Source organism: Enoplosus armatus, chromosome 1 (assembly GCF_043641665.1).
Source record: "Enoplosus armatus isolate fEnoArm2 chromosome 1, fEnoArm2.hap1, whole genome shotgun sequence".
NCBI classification, from domain to species: domain Eukaryota; kingdom Metazoa; phylum Chordata; class Actinopteri; order Centrarchiformes; family Enoplosidae; genus Enoplosus; species Enoplosus armatus.
Window position 1 is genome coordinate 18,347,779 of NC_092180.1, and position 16,396 is coordinate 18,364,174.

Sequence of the window (16,396 nt, forward strand, 5' to 3'; positions counted from 1 at the left end):
ACCAAAGTCATAAAGATTCATCACCTGGAGACCATGAATGTCTGTACAACATTTCATGGCAACTCATCCAATTGTTGAGATATTTTAATCTGGACCAAAGTGGTGGACTGGCCAATCGACTGACCTACATTGCCATCCACGGAGCCAGCGTGGCTAAAATCTCCCTGAAAAACCATGTTGCTTAAAAAAAACTTAATATTTTCATATCCAGCCTGAAATTCCACCACATTACCGATTCAGGGTCTGAAACTATTGACAACAAAGCTTAAAAACAGGTCACTGTAAAAGCTTGTTAAATTTGAAGATAAAATGGTCATTAATGAAAACTACAGAAACATCGAAACTGTGAAGAATCATCCTCCCTCTGCTCTCAGGGCCGACTTCCCATGACTCATAAAGCATATCTGATGAACCTGACTCCCCGAAGTTACTACTTCAGCATCATGTCACACACTCACTCTCTCCCCCACTGGCTGTTGACGCACGCACTACAAGTAACACACGAACATACACACAAATGTCATCCTTCTTGTCACTTTCCCTGCATCTGAGGTGTGTACATCCCTGACAACGTGTATCTTAGGCAACATTCACTTGTCTGTTATTTTAATATGAAGATAAAGATTCAAACGTTTCATTAAACCATCAGACCTGAAATGTAATAAAAGTCTAACTGTAAAAGACCTTCAAGGAGCTGTTGTCCTCTACAGAGACGCATTAAAGCAGCGTCTTTGAACTCTGCACAGCTGAAAGTGGGCCTCTCTCTCTCTCTCTCTCTCTACATTATGTGTCAGCTCAAACGGTTGAGAAAAGGACAAACGTTCTGGCCACAAGCCTGAACTCTGGGAGCTGTGTGTGTGTGTATGTGTGTGTGTGTGTGTGTGTGTGTGTGTGTGCCAGCTGGTTACATCTGGTTTAAGAGGCCACAAAGGGAAGCAGCTTTCTCCCACCTCTTAGTATCAGTTACTAATCCCTGTTTCCCAGAAGTGTGCTTTTGTGTGTTTGTGTGTGTGCGAGCATTTAAACCAATATACATGTGATGTAAATTTGATTATTGCAACAGACAACCAACATAAACTTGAAATGATAAACTTTAAAATTAAAATGATGAAAATCTTGATAAATGTGTTTGATTAGATAAATTTGATTTGATTAGATGTCATGGCGACAGCTGTGCCATCTTCGAGTTTATCTGATTAATCTCTGTGTGATGCAGACTCACCTCTCCTCCTTATTCCAGACCTGCAAACATTTCCCAGCTCATCACCTGAACTAGTCATCTGCCCAGTGAGCTGCTCTTTATTCACAGTCAACCTCGCTTTATATTGTCTACTGTCCATATGCTCCACTGTACCACATCTGTGATCCAGTGTTACAGGAAAGACGATGATTTAATTAAAATCAAGTTTAATTCTGTGTCTGTAAGATAAGATAGGATAAGATAAGCCTTTGTTGATCCACAGGGACAGAATTAAGTACAGATAAATAGAGAAAAGTAGAAAATACATAATTAGAAGTATATAAAAGAAAAAAATAAAGAGCAATTAAACTCAAAATTACAAGGCACGCAGTACAAATACAGTACCCACGACCAATGTTGTACTTAAACTAATAGTGAAATACTGTCTCAAATGAAGTGACGTAGTGGTGTGATTAGTAGCAGCAAAGTCAGCAAAGTATAATACATGTAAGAGTAATGTGATACCATCTACTACTACTATAACAATAATACATAATATGATTAAGTAATGATACTTAGTGGTTGTTAATATACAAATGTAATAGAAGTATAATATAGTATAGGATGTAAAATAATGATATAAGGTGAAATGTGGTAACAGTATAAATAGTATATAGTACAGCACAGCAATATAGCATAGAATATAAGATATAATATGGTATATATAGCTAATCCCTGTTAAGTCAATCAGTCAACATTTGCAGTGTTGTGAGCGCCAGTGTGTTGCAGTGAGTCTAGACGTTTCGACACGTCTTGGTAGGAAAAGCACAGGTGTGATTATTCACTTTAATGATGGCTGTATTTCATGTAGGTGAGCCAATTCCAGGTTCCAGGCTCACTGTCATGGCTGACTGGGACACTTCACTCACCGGAGCAATCGTTAATGGTATTAGTTACACCTGTGTTTGTCCTGCTGTGTCCACTGTACAAAATTCAATTCAATTCAGTTTTATTTATATAGCGCCAAATCACAACAAAAGTCGTCTCATGACACTTTACAAATAGAGCAGGTCTGTGTTATTACAGAGACCCAACAGTTCCCACCATGAGGAAGCACTTTGGCGACAGTGGCAAAGAAAAACTTCCTTTTAAGAGGCAGAAACCTCGAGCAGAACCAGACTGTAGGTGGGCGGTCATCTGCTTTGACCGGTTGGGTTTGAGAGAGAGAGAGAGAGAGAGAGAGAGAGGGAGAGAGAGACATAGAGAAGGAGGGGGAAAGAGAGAGGGGGAGAGACAGATAGACAGATAGAAAGAGACAGAGAGAGAGATAGACGTAGAGACACAGATAGACAGACAGACAGACAGACAGACAGACAGAGATGTATGGCAGCACTAGCAGTAGAAGTAGCAGCTATAATTATAATAATAATGGAAATATGACTGAAAATAGTAGTTACATCTGTAATAATAGCTGAGATTAATAATAGCAATAACAGCTTTAATAGTAACAGAACTACGACTAAACATAATAACTGTAGTGATGAAAGTCAAGCAGGCCCATGGCGGCAGCACCCAGGTGTACCTGGACCACAGTCCACAGGAACCTGCGAGACTATAAAGTTAGTAACATGCATTGGAGGGAGATGAATGTGTAAAGATGGAGAGGGAGAGGAGGAAAGCTCAGTGCATCATGGGAAGTCCCCCAGCAGTCTAGGCCTATAGCAGCAGAACTATGGGCTGGTCCAGGCAGGCCTGAGCCAGCCCTTAACTATAAGCGTTATCAAAAAGCAAAGTTTTAAGCCTACTCTTAAAAGTAGAGAGTGTGTCTGCCTCCCGGACCCAAACTGGGAGCCGATTCCACAGGAGAGGAGTTTGATAGCTGAAGGCTCTGGCTCCTGTTCTGCTTTTGGAGACTCTAGGAACCACAAGCAACCCTGCATTCTGGGAGCGCAGTTCTCTAGTTGGGTAATAGGGTACTATGAGCTCTTTAAGATATGATGGTGCCTGACCAGTAAGAGCTTTGTAGGTCAGGAGAAGGATTTTAAACTCTATTCTAGATTTTACAGGGAGCCAGTGCAGCGAAGCTAATACAGGAGAAATATGATCTCTTTTCCTGGTTCCTGGAGAGTCCTCAGGGACTTATTGGGACAACCTGATAATAAGGAATTGATAAAAACTCTGAGAATTCAGAGTATGGGCCTGGAGCGCAATAAACTATAAAGAATAAAACTGTCTTCAGTGTTTTCCAGGTTGGGAGTGAGAGACTCAGAACAAGGCTTTCAAATGAGTTATAATCCAGTTTAGGTCTAGAGTTCATCAACAGGCTCTCAAAAGGTCTCTAAGTATAGCATGGGGCTGGTTTTACAAAGATAGACTTTGACTGAGATCAAACTAATATTCAGACTTCATATAGGCATCTGGAGTAATCTCAAACAGGGCTAATTTGCCATGAATTCTGGGTAAATTAAGACTTTCCAAACTAAAAAACATGGCTGACCGAGCAACCGCATCAAATCACTCAGCTCAGTTCACTCCAGCAGAAAATGTTACCAGGACATTTCAGTGGGGAGATTCAGTAAATACAAAGAAAATACAATTAGCATGGAATCTCATTGCAGTGTGTAGCGGAGCCGAGACGCTCAGTACTTCTGCTAACTCGTCTCTCAGGCTCAGGATAGTTTCCTTGGACAAACAAAAGCAACTGACCTATGTCCTCGCTGCTGTATGTTTCCAAAAGGTCTGCCAACAGTTCTGAATAAGGTTGTGACTGCTGCTGCTCTTGAAAAGAAAAATATTTGGTAGTGATAAAAAATGTAAAATTAAAATTAGGAGAGGATTATTAGAAGATTGTTTTTACATATTATCTGTGTGGCATTATTTCAGTTATTCTAAGAAACCCACATATATCAGTTGGGAGGTGTCCATATTCTCTGAGTGTTGTAAATACCGTACCTTACTCTGCTTAGCACATATTCCATTTGACATATCGTGTTTATTCATATGCACAAGGATGTGGTCAGGATGTGGAAAGCGTGGTGCATCCTGACCTTGACCAGGGTGTATGTGGTGTTATCTGCAGTAATGTGCTTATGTAAACGCTGTGGTCAGCTGCTGTTAGCAGTCCACAGGAGAGATGTATGTGGAGAGGAGGAGGAGGGTGGGAGTGAGCTGTGGGGGTGTAAACTGTATGTGTCACACTGTTTCTCAACTGTGTAAATGCCACCTGACACACTCTCTGTGAACTTTGAACACACGTGCAAACACAAATACACACACACACACATCTCGTCAGCAGGGTTATTCAAACAGACAACCTGTAGAGATGGAGAGGAAGAAACAGAGAGGAGGAGGTGGTGTGATGAGCGGGGACAGAAGATGAGGGACAGAGAGAGAGAGAGGGAAGGAGAGAGTGTGTTTGACTGGAAAATACAGAAGAAGAGTGATAAGGAGAGGAAGGAAAAAGAAAAGTATTTGTATGAGAGTTGAATGGACAGAGATAAAGCACGTTCAGGCAGCAGTTTCACTCGCTCAGTAAAGAGTGTGTGTCTGTCAGTTTAGTTACTGTATCTCTGTCTGTATGTGAACTTGTATTAACCACGTTGAGGGGCCAAAACTCTGTGATACTGAATAGGAGGTCCTTTTTAAGCTAAGAGTTAAGGTTAGAGCCAAACAATCCTCGTAGGGGTGGTCAGGCTGACACCAGTGTCCTGTTGAGTTTGTTTCTGTGTGTTGCAGTGCTATGGGCCAAATAGTCACTATTTCAGGTCACTTATTTTTTCGTTTACTACTTCAGGCAACAGATTTTTAAATTATCACGAAGCTCAGCAGCACACCATCAGGAACCATATTGTATATAATAATCAAAGCAGATATTTTGACTGAGGAAAAGCACAGGTGTTATTAATAACATTAACGATGGCTCTGTTCTATTCAAGTGTCCCAGTAAGTCATGACAGCCAGCCAGCATATACAACACCAGGACCCTGAAGCAGCTAAATGAATTCATCTATTATTCATAAGCGCTTCATTCACTCAAAAAAAAACTTTCTAGGAGAAAGGGCTGCCATAATACACTATGTTGGAATCACTTGTGTAATTCCAACATTGTGTATTATGTCGGAATTACACAAGTGAAAAATCCCTGTGTTGCCACTCAAACTTAAAGATACAGTTTCACACAAGAACAGAAAGTGTCCCAAAAGGCATTGTTGTATGTGGAGTAAAGGCTGGAGTCAGGTATGTAGTGGTTGTGGTTTTGGTTAAGTCTCCAGAGACTGAATGTAAGCCAATCTAAAGAACTTAACCAGAGGAGGATTTCATCTTTCACTGACTTAAAGGTTGAAGGTTCCATAAAGGTTCCTTCAAATGTTGTAATCCTCTGTGAAGCTCTGTTTCTCTTTCTGTCACTTTCTATTCGATAATTTATCTGTTAGTGTTTCTCTCTCTCCTCCTCCCCGTCTGTCACCCCCATAACGGTCTTTTCTTCACTTCTCTTAACTGCTGTCTCTTTGAACACACACACACGCAGAGCAGCTGTCCACACACACATTGATTGGGTTTATAGCTTGTTAGGAAAGTGGAGATTGTATTTCAACTCTGCCTGTTAAGAGTCAGCACTGATGTCACTCTGGCCCCTCTTTATGTTATGTAACACACACACACACACACACACACACTGCGACAGAGAGAGGCTATAAACTTATAAAATGGGCTGGAACTGAGCCTTGAGTACTGGCAGCTCTGCTTTTGTGTGTATGTGTGTACATGTGACTGTAAAATTTCGCAATAAGAATCTGAACATAAACATACTGCATGTAACAAGTTTTTCCTCTGTATCTCTCTCTTTCCTAACTTGTTTGTGTGATATGATAATAATAAACCATGATAATAACACACCTGTCCAACTGAGCAAAGCTGTTTAATAAAACTACAACATAATCAATTGCTGGATAATTAAATATTTTTTATCATTAGATTAACCAGTGGGTTTAATCTGTTTTTATTATAAGCAACTGATAGACAGCCAAACACAGGATGTAGCCACGTATGTCATTCTAGACAAGTACAAAACTTTGTCAACATGAGGGTGAAAACACATTAAAAGAGCTTTGGAAACCATTTTGAATAAATACGTCAAAGATTTTAGGGTCTGATTTCACACAATAATGAAGGCAGCAGCTTCAGAAAACTACTTTCATATCGGTGCTACATGTGTTTACAGTTGTTAAAGGCTTTCAGCTATGGTGCAGTTTGTTGTATCAACATCTGCTCTGTTTGGTGTGAGGTGTTATTCCACCTCACATCATGAACCATGAACCTGATTAGTCTTTCTGGTGTTATTTTCCCAGCAGAGTTCCAATTCATTATTGTTATATTTTGGAAAATGTATCTTGTCAGGAGAATATCAGCTGAATGATGTCAGTAAATGGGACCTGGCACTTCTTAAGAGCAGAGCAGCTGATCTAACCAGAACAAAGTCGGTCTTTTTATTACGTCTGCACTCTGTGTTGTCAGGTAGAGCAAAGCAGCAGTTTGTTTCCCAGACAGAGTTAAGTCAGGGCATGCCCCCCCCCCCCCCCCATACACACTGCCTCCAAGAACAGAGACATGCCACTAACCAAATGTCACATGACAGCCTTCAAAATAAAGCTCTTGCATAACCATGAGGGCCTGGAAGCAGAGAGTCTGTTTACAATGATCCAGTCTGAAGTTGGATGACTTTCTGTGGGCGTGTGTGTATTAGTATGTGTGTGTCTTCATGCCCCCAAACATCGCTCACATCTTATCCCCTCTCTCCTGATGTGCATCAGCTGAGCACAGCATGGTTGTTGCACATGGTTATCACAAAGCGCACTGTCCAATTCCCAAACATTACTTCAGACATAACAACATGAAAAAACACGTTCGGTTTGGAGCTCAGGAAACCAACAGAGAGCATGTGTTCAGGGACTATTTTATCTGCGTCATGCTACTGACCATCCTAACTGTTATTTAATGTCTCTATCTGGTAAAATTCATGAAATCGTGCAGGTTAACAGATGCGGAAATATACAAATATGATACAAAATTAAAAAAAACATGTTCTCATTATAGCCTGTGGGCTCTCACAATGTGGTGGAGGTGGAAGGTTACATACATACGTCCAGGAGTTATATTTAAACACACACACATTCACAGTCCCACCACTGAGCACCGAGCCTCAAAATCAACAAAACACAGCATGTATTATACCAAATATTCTTTATTTCTCAGGGTATAAAACTTCTGTACAAACACTTCTTTCTGTGACTGACGTCCTCGGTGAAACAGAGAATTCAGTGTGAACAGATGGCAGCAGCGTGCTCTCCGTTACAATGTTTTTACATGGAGGACAAATAAAAACACAGCAATGTTGCGCTCAGACTGAGTGGGTTGGTTTTACCTAAGAGAAGTTCTCAGCTGGTGCCCCATGTGAGTGAGCTCAGGTGTGCTTTAGGGGGTATCAACCTCAATAAAACAATTAAATCTCAAGAATGAAACATTATGTCCGTTTCCCCCGGGCTGTCTGCTTTTGTTTAAACTGGCTGAACTTTATGAGATATTCTTGTGCAATCAACAATAAGACATGTGTGGGTATTTAGTGTCAAGTAAAGACTGATCTGATTCACATACAGAGACAGTTTCATGTTGTATCCTGACTCACACTGGTTTTGATGGTTGTGGTATATATTCACTTTCCATCCAAAAACACTAAACACTTGCTCACTGGCGTCTTGTATTTGACTGATTTAGCAGAGTCATCAGTACAGATAATTAGCAGTGCAACTGTCCTTTATTCTATCCACATTTGAAAACCCAATGCAACGTCAGCCATTGCAGCGACTGCGTATCTTTCAAATCTCACACGGTATGTCATACTTGTATTGTCCAATAGGAAAACTCAGAGTACACATCCAGACTTTACACCTGTCCAGAACATTAACATTAACATTTCTGTCTAACCTTCAACAAAACACGAACACGGCAGCACAGCACACCATCATGTCTCGTCTCTGACTGTCTTTATACGCAGCAGTTCACTTTCAGAGATCCATCCGTTCAACATTACAAAGCCGTTCTTCTGTCATACAGGACGTGTACTGCTGTGAATCAACCAGACTCCTCTGGCTCCTGAAGACCAGTTAAAACATGACAGAGAGACTATGAAAGAAGAAATAACACAATCTTAGTCTCACACATGAAAAGTTGGATTCATGAGTGAATACACTCAGAAGTTTCGCTGCTACAGTCTAACTTGGTCTTTTGCTGACTTGCTGTATAACTAAGATTACTGATTCAGCTCACTTCATGATTACTTTTTCTACTTACTGTTAAACTATGTTTTAGCACATAGCCAGAGTGGACGCTACTCAGGAAAAAGTTACATGGACTTGCCTTAAAGTATTATAGCATGAGCTTAATTTACCCAAACAGACAGAGTCATCCTCAAATCGTTGTCAAAAACATGCAAGATATTGTTTTCTTGCACGACTTATATAATTCATGTATTTAAACAGGAATAGTTTAACATAGGTTTATATTTCTCTCAGTATAAATCACATCCTGCATGCAAACAAAAACACTGTGCTGAGAAACGTACTATGCTCTCCATGGATGTAAGTGACCTGACAGAGGAAATGCCAGCTATCATAAGGGTCTGCGTGACCTTTATCCTACTTAAATCCACCATCAGCCAAGTCTGCACACAAACAGCCAGACAAGCAACTTATTATGCCTTTTCCCTCAGCGAGAGACAATGCATTTGCTGAGTAAAACGTTGACACAGTGAACCCATTCAGTCGCAATTGTAACATCTTCAGCAGAAAACTACCAAACAGCTCCAGTAATCTTCAAATCAGGAGTCACAGTTTTACACTCAGGCCTAAACTCAACATGACAAAACAAGATATATTTTAGAGCACTCAGATTCCTCTTAGAGAGCAACACTATACATACATGTATTAGTGATTGTTGAATAATCAGCAGGTCAGTTTGCGTCACACAAGGACAGTTTTCCTAAAAGTCTGGCAGGAACCACATTTTGGTGCCGATATGAAGCTGTAGTTGTGTTCAGTGTCTTGGGACACTTGGTAGTGCGTAATAGAAATGTTTAAAAGAGAGTAGTTAACTAATTGAGTTTATAGAAGCGTACAAATCTTCTACTATGACTGTACACGCTCTGGCAGTCTTGTCTAAGTTTGCACTGACTCAAAAGTAAGTTTGTTAGAATAAACGTACGTCTTAACTAACGCATTTTCTTCACAGAACTGTTATTGATTGAATTTCAAGGCACACCACAGCTCACTCCATTTCACACCAGTAGAGAAAAGACTTTGAACCACACTCACTTTCGTAAAAAATCAACCAGGTTGTCACCTTACACTTGATCCTGGGCTAAGATGCCTTTTTAGCTCAGAGGTTACAGCTTCTTTAACTCTGAGTTAAAATCTATTTCACTCTCAGAAAATTAGATATTTACTAAAACCCCCTCCAGAGCAGGATTATTGTTGCCTTTTTCAGGATATTGTCAGAAACGTAGGTTTAAGATAACTGGTGTGAATTACTTAGAACAAAAGCAGCAGATTATATTATTTGTCAAATTAAATGTTGTTGTGAGTTGGATATAGTTAAAGTGAGCACTGTGAAGATGTTATCCCTGAACCTTTGTCCTATAACCTTTGGGTTACTAGTCAGACAAAGGATTAACTTGGTTTAACATTGGTTTAGGTCATAGTTTAGAGTGGAGACCCTTTTTAGTGTTTATGTCTGATCAATATGAATGATGAAATGATGTTGCATGTGCACTAAATGATGGCAGGTTTGAATCCATTACAGACTGCAAACTGGTTGCACCCTTTTTCCTTTCTGCTGCAGAGACTCTGATACAAAGAGCCTTTCAGATGTGGGCACTGTAGAGAAATAGCTGTAAATTACTGGGTTTTGTTCTTGTTTTAGTAACTACAACGTACAAAGGAAGGTGTGGCAGTTGAGAGTTTGACAGCCACACATGTTGTGTTTTAGTTTGCCTTTTTATTTCTGCTTTCAACATACATGACTTAATCTATTAGAGAGAGAACAGGCTGCAGAGCTAAGAGAGCACACAGTAGACGTATGATGGACAATGGATCTCTCTGTAGTATTAAAGCATAACGGGTGCAGAAGGGTAGGGTGCAGAAATTATCAATGGTTACCACTGTGATAAAGCAGAAGATCATATTTTGGGTAAAGGGAACAAATGCAGAGCAACAAACACGATGAATCAAACTAAAGTTCATAACTACTAAGAAAAGATTTCACTGAATATGTACATAATTCAAACTTCACAGTCTTAGATACACAATTGGATTGAAAAGCTAAGAAATAACTCCATCTTTGTTTCTTTCAGTTTGCTATGAGTTACTTTCTGGCTGCAAACTAACACAAACAAATGGCTGCTCACACTTAAGGCTGTTTAAGTCTCGGAAAGATAAATCACACATCAAGCAGCACTAATATCTGAAGCCAATGTAGTATTTGCCTGCTTTGCACCTTGTACCTACAGATGCAAGTTACTGGTTGACAGGATGAACGTTTCAAATCCTGGTGTTTTCAGCAAGAAACCGTTTAACCAAACCACATTAATGCAGCGCAGACTGTAGAGTCCTTCTACTAATAGGTTAGGTTGAGGATGACGAACGACCACAGCTACCAGTGGAAACCTGACTCTTATGTACAGCGTTGTGTCTTCTTCAACTTTTACAGGAGAACACTTTGTGTTTTTGTCACCTGGACAGTCTTGTAATGAGATATGTGGTAGGTTTCATTTTTGAATTATTTTTCAGAAATCTCACTGATAGAAAATAAGAAGGCAAGAATGGCTTTTTACCCTCATGGGGAAATAAAGACATTGACATTAAATGTGATACGAGCCTAAAGCCTGAGCCTCGCCAAACGTATTATGTGTCTGGCTTCATTCTGGGCCAAACAGAGGCAGGACATGAAGAAAACCACACTACAAACCAAGCCAGACCTACTTCCAGATTTCAGATTTAGACTAAAATAAAAGTTAACCAAGGTTTATACAGATATAGATTAGGTTTATAGCCCGCGACACAGTACACTCTGCATGTGACCAGGATCTAATTATTAGCTGCTTAATAAACTTAAAAGTTCTTTCATCAGAACAATGACCCCAGTTATAAAAAGAAGCTCTAAGGTCAACCACGGGCTGGATTTGTTGACTAAGTTCAGACTTAAATCATGTTCGATGATCATGCCTGGGTCAGAAAATCCAAAATGGCGTCTTCTTTTCATGTAAATAAAGACTACTATACTCCAACCAGACTAGAAACAAGTTAGAAAAAGGGCCGAGTTTTGATGCAGTTTCATTGAAGTCACTTACAGTAACAAGAACAGTCTGCAGAGTCAAGCTCCCTTCCAGTCTACATAACAAGGCTACATAAACCCTTCTAGGTTTGGAAGGTTTTACCAGAACACCAGACTAAACACTGTTTAAATGAATGTGTTAAATACAGACGAGAAAATCAAAGTTTCTGTTCTTGTTCAAACCAGGACCGGTCTAATCATAAACAATATTGTCACATCCACCATGACATGGAGAGGGTCTTCTGCTAGTGCATACCAGTTTCAATTGAAGAGAGGGAGGAGCACCTTCTCCTGCAGAGGGCTCACACTGGAGGCAGGCTAAGATTAAAGCCGGGTTAGAAAAAGGCCACGACAGAGCTGCTGTATTATCAGAGCAGGTCCTGCTAGAACCAGACTGGGCTCAGTAGTAAATCTCATCCAGGGTAAGACTAAAACCCCTCTCCAAACAAAAACAAAATGCAAAAGATTTTAGATCCGAGACAGTCTTACTTTGGTTACCAGCCACAGTCCAGTCGAGGTCCTGCTCAACATCACCATTAGAGAGAACCGAACAAACTGAGAACCCAAACCCAGCTGAATCCAGACCAGGACAGAGTCAACAGGGGATCAGAGTCTTAGACGTCAAGACCTAAACTCGTCACAGTCTGCTCTAGGCCACACAGCAGTACCTTTTCCACCATGACTTGGACAGACTCTTCATCTTGTCCGGTGTCTGCCTTTGCTTTTTTCGACGTTTCTGTTTCCCTCTCGGGTGCTTATGGGAGCTGCAGTTCTGCAGGCTGGCCAGTATGGCCGTGTCAAACACTTCTTTCAAATTCTTTTGGGTCAGGGAAGAGCACTCCATGTAGGCCACAGCTCCAATCTCCATCGCACAGTCCCGGGCGTCTGCTGGATCCACAGGTCGCTCCCGGTACTTAGCCAGGTCAATGAGAACCTAAAGACAGGAGGCAACATGTCTGTTAATATACTTTGTAGATCTTGTATCTGGAATTTCTGATTTATTAATCAAGGAGACAGGAACGATACACCTGCGGTGTTTTCTTCCATCAATGACAGTTGTATAGATTTGGTGAGCATCCTACAAAGATTTTGTACCTTCCAATTTGCTGATAATTTTCTTCTAAACAGCTGAAATATTCTTATATATAAAGCTAAATCAATCTTCAGACTGAGTCAAATACACAATTAAACAAGATCATAAAACTTGCAAAAAATTACCATTTAGACCATGAAGACTTGACGCCTCTATTCAAAACCAGTGGTTTTGTTTCATGCTTGTCAAAATTAAGGCATTATATTGTGTGGCGTGAGGGAAGCATTTCCAATGTAAAAGGATGTTGATGCTCGTTCTAGTGTTGCTGCATGTATGAAGTTTTTATCATGTTGGGGGAGTTTTTTTTTCATTGCACCTTTAATTCTCACCAAAATCAGCTACTGGAAGAAACTCTTAAAGCTTTTGCGTGTTTGTGCAGCATCTTTCATTTTGACTGTGCAGTAAAACACTCTGTATTTCTTTCCCTTTGATTTCTTGCAACTATTTCTTGCAACTACACGTTGACATCAGAAAAAAAACATGAGAATGAGATGTTTAAGTGCTGTACAGACTAAATTTCCTCCACCTTGACGTCTTCTCGGAGGTCACACTGCGTCCCAACGAGGACGAGCGGAGCGAAGGGGGCGTGTCTCCGGATCTCTGGAACCCACTTCTCAGGAACGTTCTGAAAAGAGGCGGGACTGACTACGCTGAAGCACAGCAGGAACACATCTGCACTGGTGTAACACAGAGGCCGCAGCTTGTCAAACTCATCCTGGAGAGGTCGGGAGACATCAAGAGAGAAGTGCAGATGAAGAGATTCTACAAAATTGCAAATGCAATAATTTATCAACCAGCACAATAATGCTTTTAAAAGTTATCGGACAAAAAAACACAAAGGGATATTGCACAAGCAGTAATCTACAACATCCTGCCAATCAAGTCTATCCTAACACAACTAGAGTGCTGCTGAGTGATCTGTTTAATGACAAATGATTCATGATACATTCCTCCACTCAAAATGTGTGGGTACAGCACACACCTGACAGTAGCAGTGAATTATCTTTTGAGTGTTTTCCTAAAGTTTTTTGTATTTTATTTGTTTTAACAGATAACTCAATACTTGTTTCAAGGTGAACATTAGATCTACATCCAATCAGTTGAAGCTCATTTTCAGTGGACAAACGAACAGTTGCTGATGTAAACAGAGATGTACAATACATCACTTCCTGTATGCCAGAGAATTTTTCCTAGGAAAGACCCACCAGGCAGTTTCCTGGACAGAGAACTAAATTTAACTGAGATAACCCTTGTAAAACATGTTTGAGTGTAGGACTAGTCTTGATCTGTGTACCAATTACCTATGAAACATAAAACTTAATGTTCTTAATGTTGGTCAAACTAGAACTAGTCACTCTTCTGTTATATAAAATGCTGACAAGCAAATAGACGTGGCTGGAGCAACAAGACTTAAATGTATTTATATGAAAACTCTAAATGCATTTGCAGCAACGTATTTGAGTTGCCATGACAAAACACTCGACTTTGCTAGAAGTCTATTTTAGTTTTCAATTAAAAAAGCTTTGGTGGGGTGCCTCTTTCTGTCCACACGTTTTCTGTGTAGCTCTACACTGTCAATTATAAAATAAAGGCAAACACGCAAAAAAAGAGAAAGAATTTGTGTTTCCACTTAGACCATAAAGAAAGAAAGAAAGAAAGAAAGAAAGAAAGATTGTTCTCTCTTCATCACTTCCCCTCCTCAGAGGCATTGTTTCAAACACAAATAAAACAAAAACAGGAAATGCTGCTGCTCTCTCTCCCTCCCTCTGTGTGTGTGTGTGTGTGTGTGTGTATGTGTTGTGTGTGTGTGTGAGTGTGTTTATGTTGACATCACTGACCTGTCCAGCTGTGTCACAGAGTTGTAGTTTGACCGGCTGCCCGTCCACTGATACCACCGCTACACACACATATACACAAACACACACACCCATCATGAGACATAGTGTAGCTTAAACACTTAAAAATACATGTGGGAAATTATTTTTACAACAACCACACAATCTGATGACAGCAGCTGGTAACATATTTAACTACTTTAAAGTGAATACAGTAAAGAAAAGATTAATCAATTAATTGATTGGTCATCCACAGAATAATACTCTATTCTATCTGATAACATTAAAACATTTTCTGGTCATAACTTCAGTGTGGTTTGGTGCTGATTACATGAAATAAACTATTACACTCATATAAACTGAAATGTAGAAATACATAGTGAAAGATGGACCAAGTAATCAAAAAACTATTAATAGATGGTCCATGGAGAAAATGAGAAAATGTCTTTAGCAGATGTAAAATGTCCTAATTGAGTAGCACATGGCCACTTGTTCATTTAGCAGAGGTGTGAATCAGGATTATAGTAGATTGTGGTGGTTCTCTCCGGCTGTATGGACAAACTTGTCATAAATACATCTGAATGAATCACATTACTGATGCTCCGTCTTTTACCTGAGAAGTTGTCAAATGCGGTCGGGACGTACTCGGTGGGATACCCGTTGGTGGTGTAGCTGACCACCAGGCTGGTTTTCCCCACAGCTCCGTCACCCACCAGCACACACTTCACCCGCCTCTCCGCTGCTCCGGCTCCCGCTGACCCTGCCCCTGCTCCGGACCGCCGCGTCCTGCCGGAGCCCCTCTCCCGGCTCCGGACCCTCCTCGGTGGGACAGGCGGAGCAGGGGACACCGGTGCCGGCTTGTAGCCCCCATCGCCCCGCGGAGGCATCTGGCACGGAGAGGAGGGTGACATATGGCCCGGGGAGACCCGGGCAGGAGATTCAGTCCCGGTTTGGGCCAGTTTTCACTTCGTCCATTCTTCCGTTATCTGCCGGTTTGTCTACTGACTTTTTTGTTGTCGCTGCTGTCGGCTTCCCTTTAGTTTCCATAGTTAAATTACAAAAAGCCAGAACTTCGGCTCACCCCCACACAGCTCAGGACTGAGACTGTGTCCATTTTAAGAGTCATGGTTGATTTAAACACGAATTAAAGTCCGATTAAAAGAGCGGGGATTCAATTAACGTTAGCCGTTTGTTTCAGTCTGAGTCCGTCCAGTCGCCCAATGGACAGAAAGACAGACCCGTCCCAAACTCCCCTTCAGATGACATCACGGTGTGTGTGTGTGTGTGTGTGTGTGTGTGTCAGAGAGAGAGAGAGAGAGAGAGAGTCATCAAGCCTATAATGATAATAATAACAATTGATTTTGTTATAATTAAATTAGCAGAATGTAACATTTTAAATGAAGAAACCAATGTATATGAAATTAATTTAGTAACTGAGTGTTGCATATTCAGCAACTGATTTAAACTTTAAACTTATTTAAAGTCTCCTCTCATCTCTTTTTTCCATGCTTTTGTTTTCTGTTTAGGTCTATTAGCCCTGTGTTCTCCTCATTTTTCTTTATAATTTTCCTCTAACTGGTCAAGTTTATTTTACACGAGGCTTGTGCAGTTTTGTTTGGCATCTGGAAACATTTCTTAGCCCTTTTTGTTTCATCTTACGAATACAGTCTATTATCCCTATCTACACTGGCAGCAGACATACTCAGATTCTTCACTTTATTCTATTATTTTGACATATAAGCAACATAATATTGTAGATTGTCGAGAGGGAACTAGTTTAGCTACTTTATATCAATGTTGAGTAGATGAATCTATAACAATGCATCACATTTCAAGAACTAATCAAATGTTTTGAATGAAAAGTCTCAATCTTTAATGTAACAACTAAACGTAGCTGTCAGATGA

At 40.4% G+C, this 16,396-nt stretch overlaps 1 protein-coding gene across 1 annotated transcript; it reads right to left on the minus strand.

Annotated features, from left to right (window-relative positions):
- Positions 1-12,108: 12,108 nt before the first annotated feature.
- rhoua (ras homolog family member Ua) lies at positions 12,109-15,689 on the minus strand. Its single transcript, XM_070905093.1, has 4 exons — positions 15,105-15,689; positions 14,495-14,553; positions 13,183-13,371; positions 12,109-12,497 (listed from the first exon to the last, which is right to left on the minus strand). Exons 1-4 carry the CDS (start codon positions 15,400-15,402, stop codon positions 12,213-12,215), a joined length of 831 nt encoding a protein of 276 aa, XP_070761194.1. The 5' UTR covers positions 15,403-15,689; the 3' UTR covers positions 12,109-12,212.
- Between the last annotated feature and the right edge of the window lie 707 nt (positions 15,690-16,396).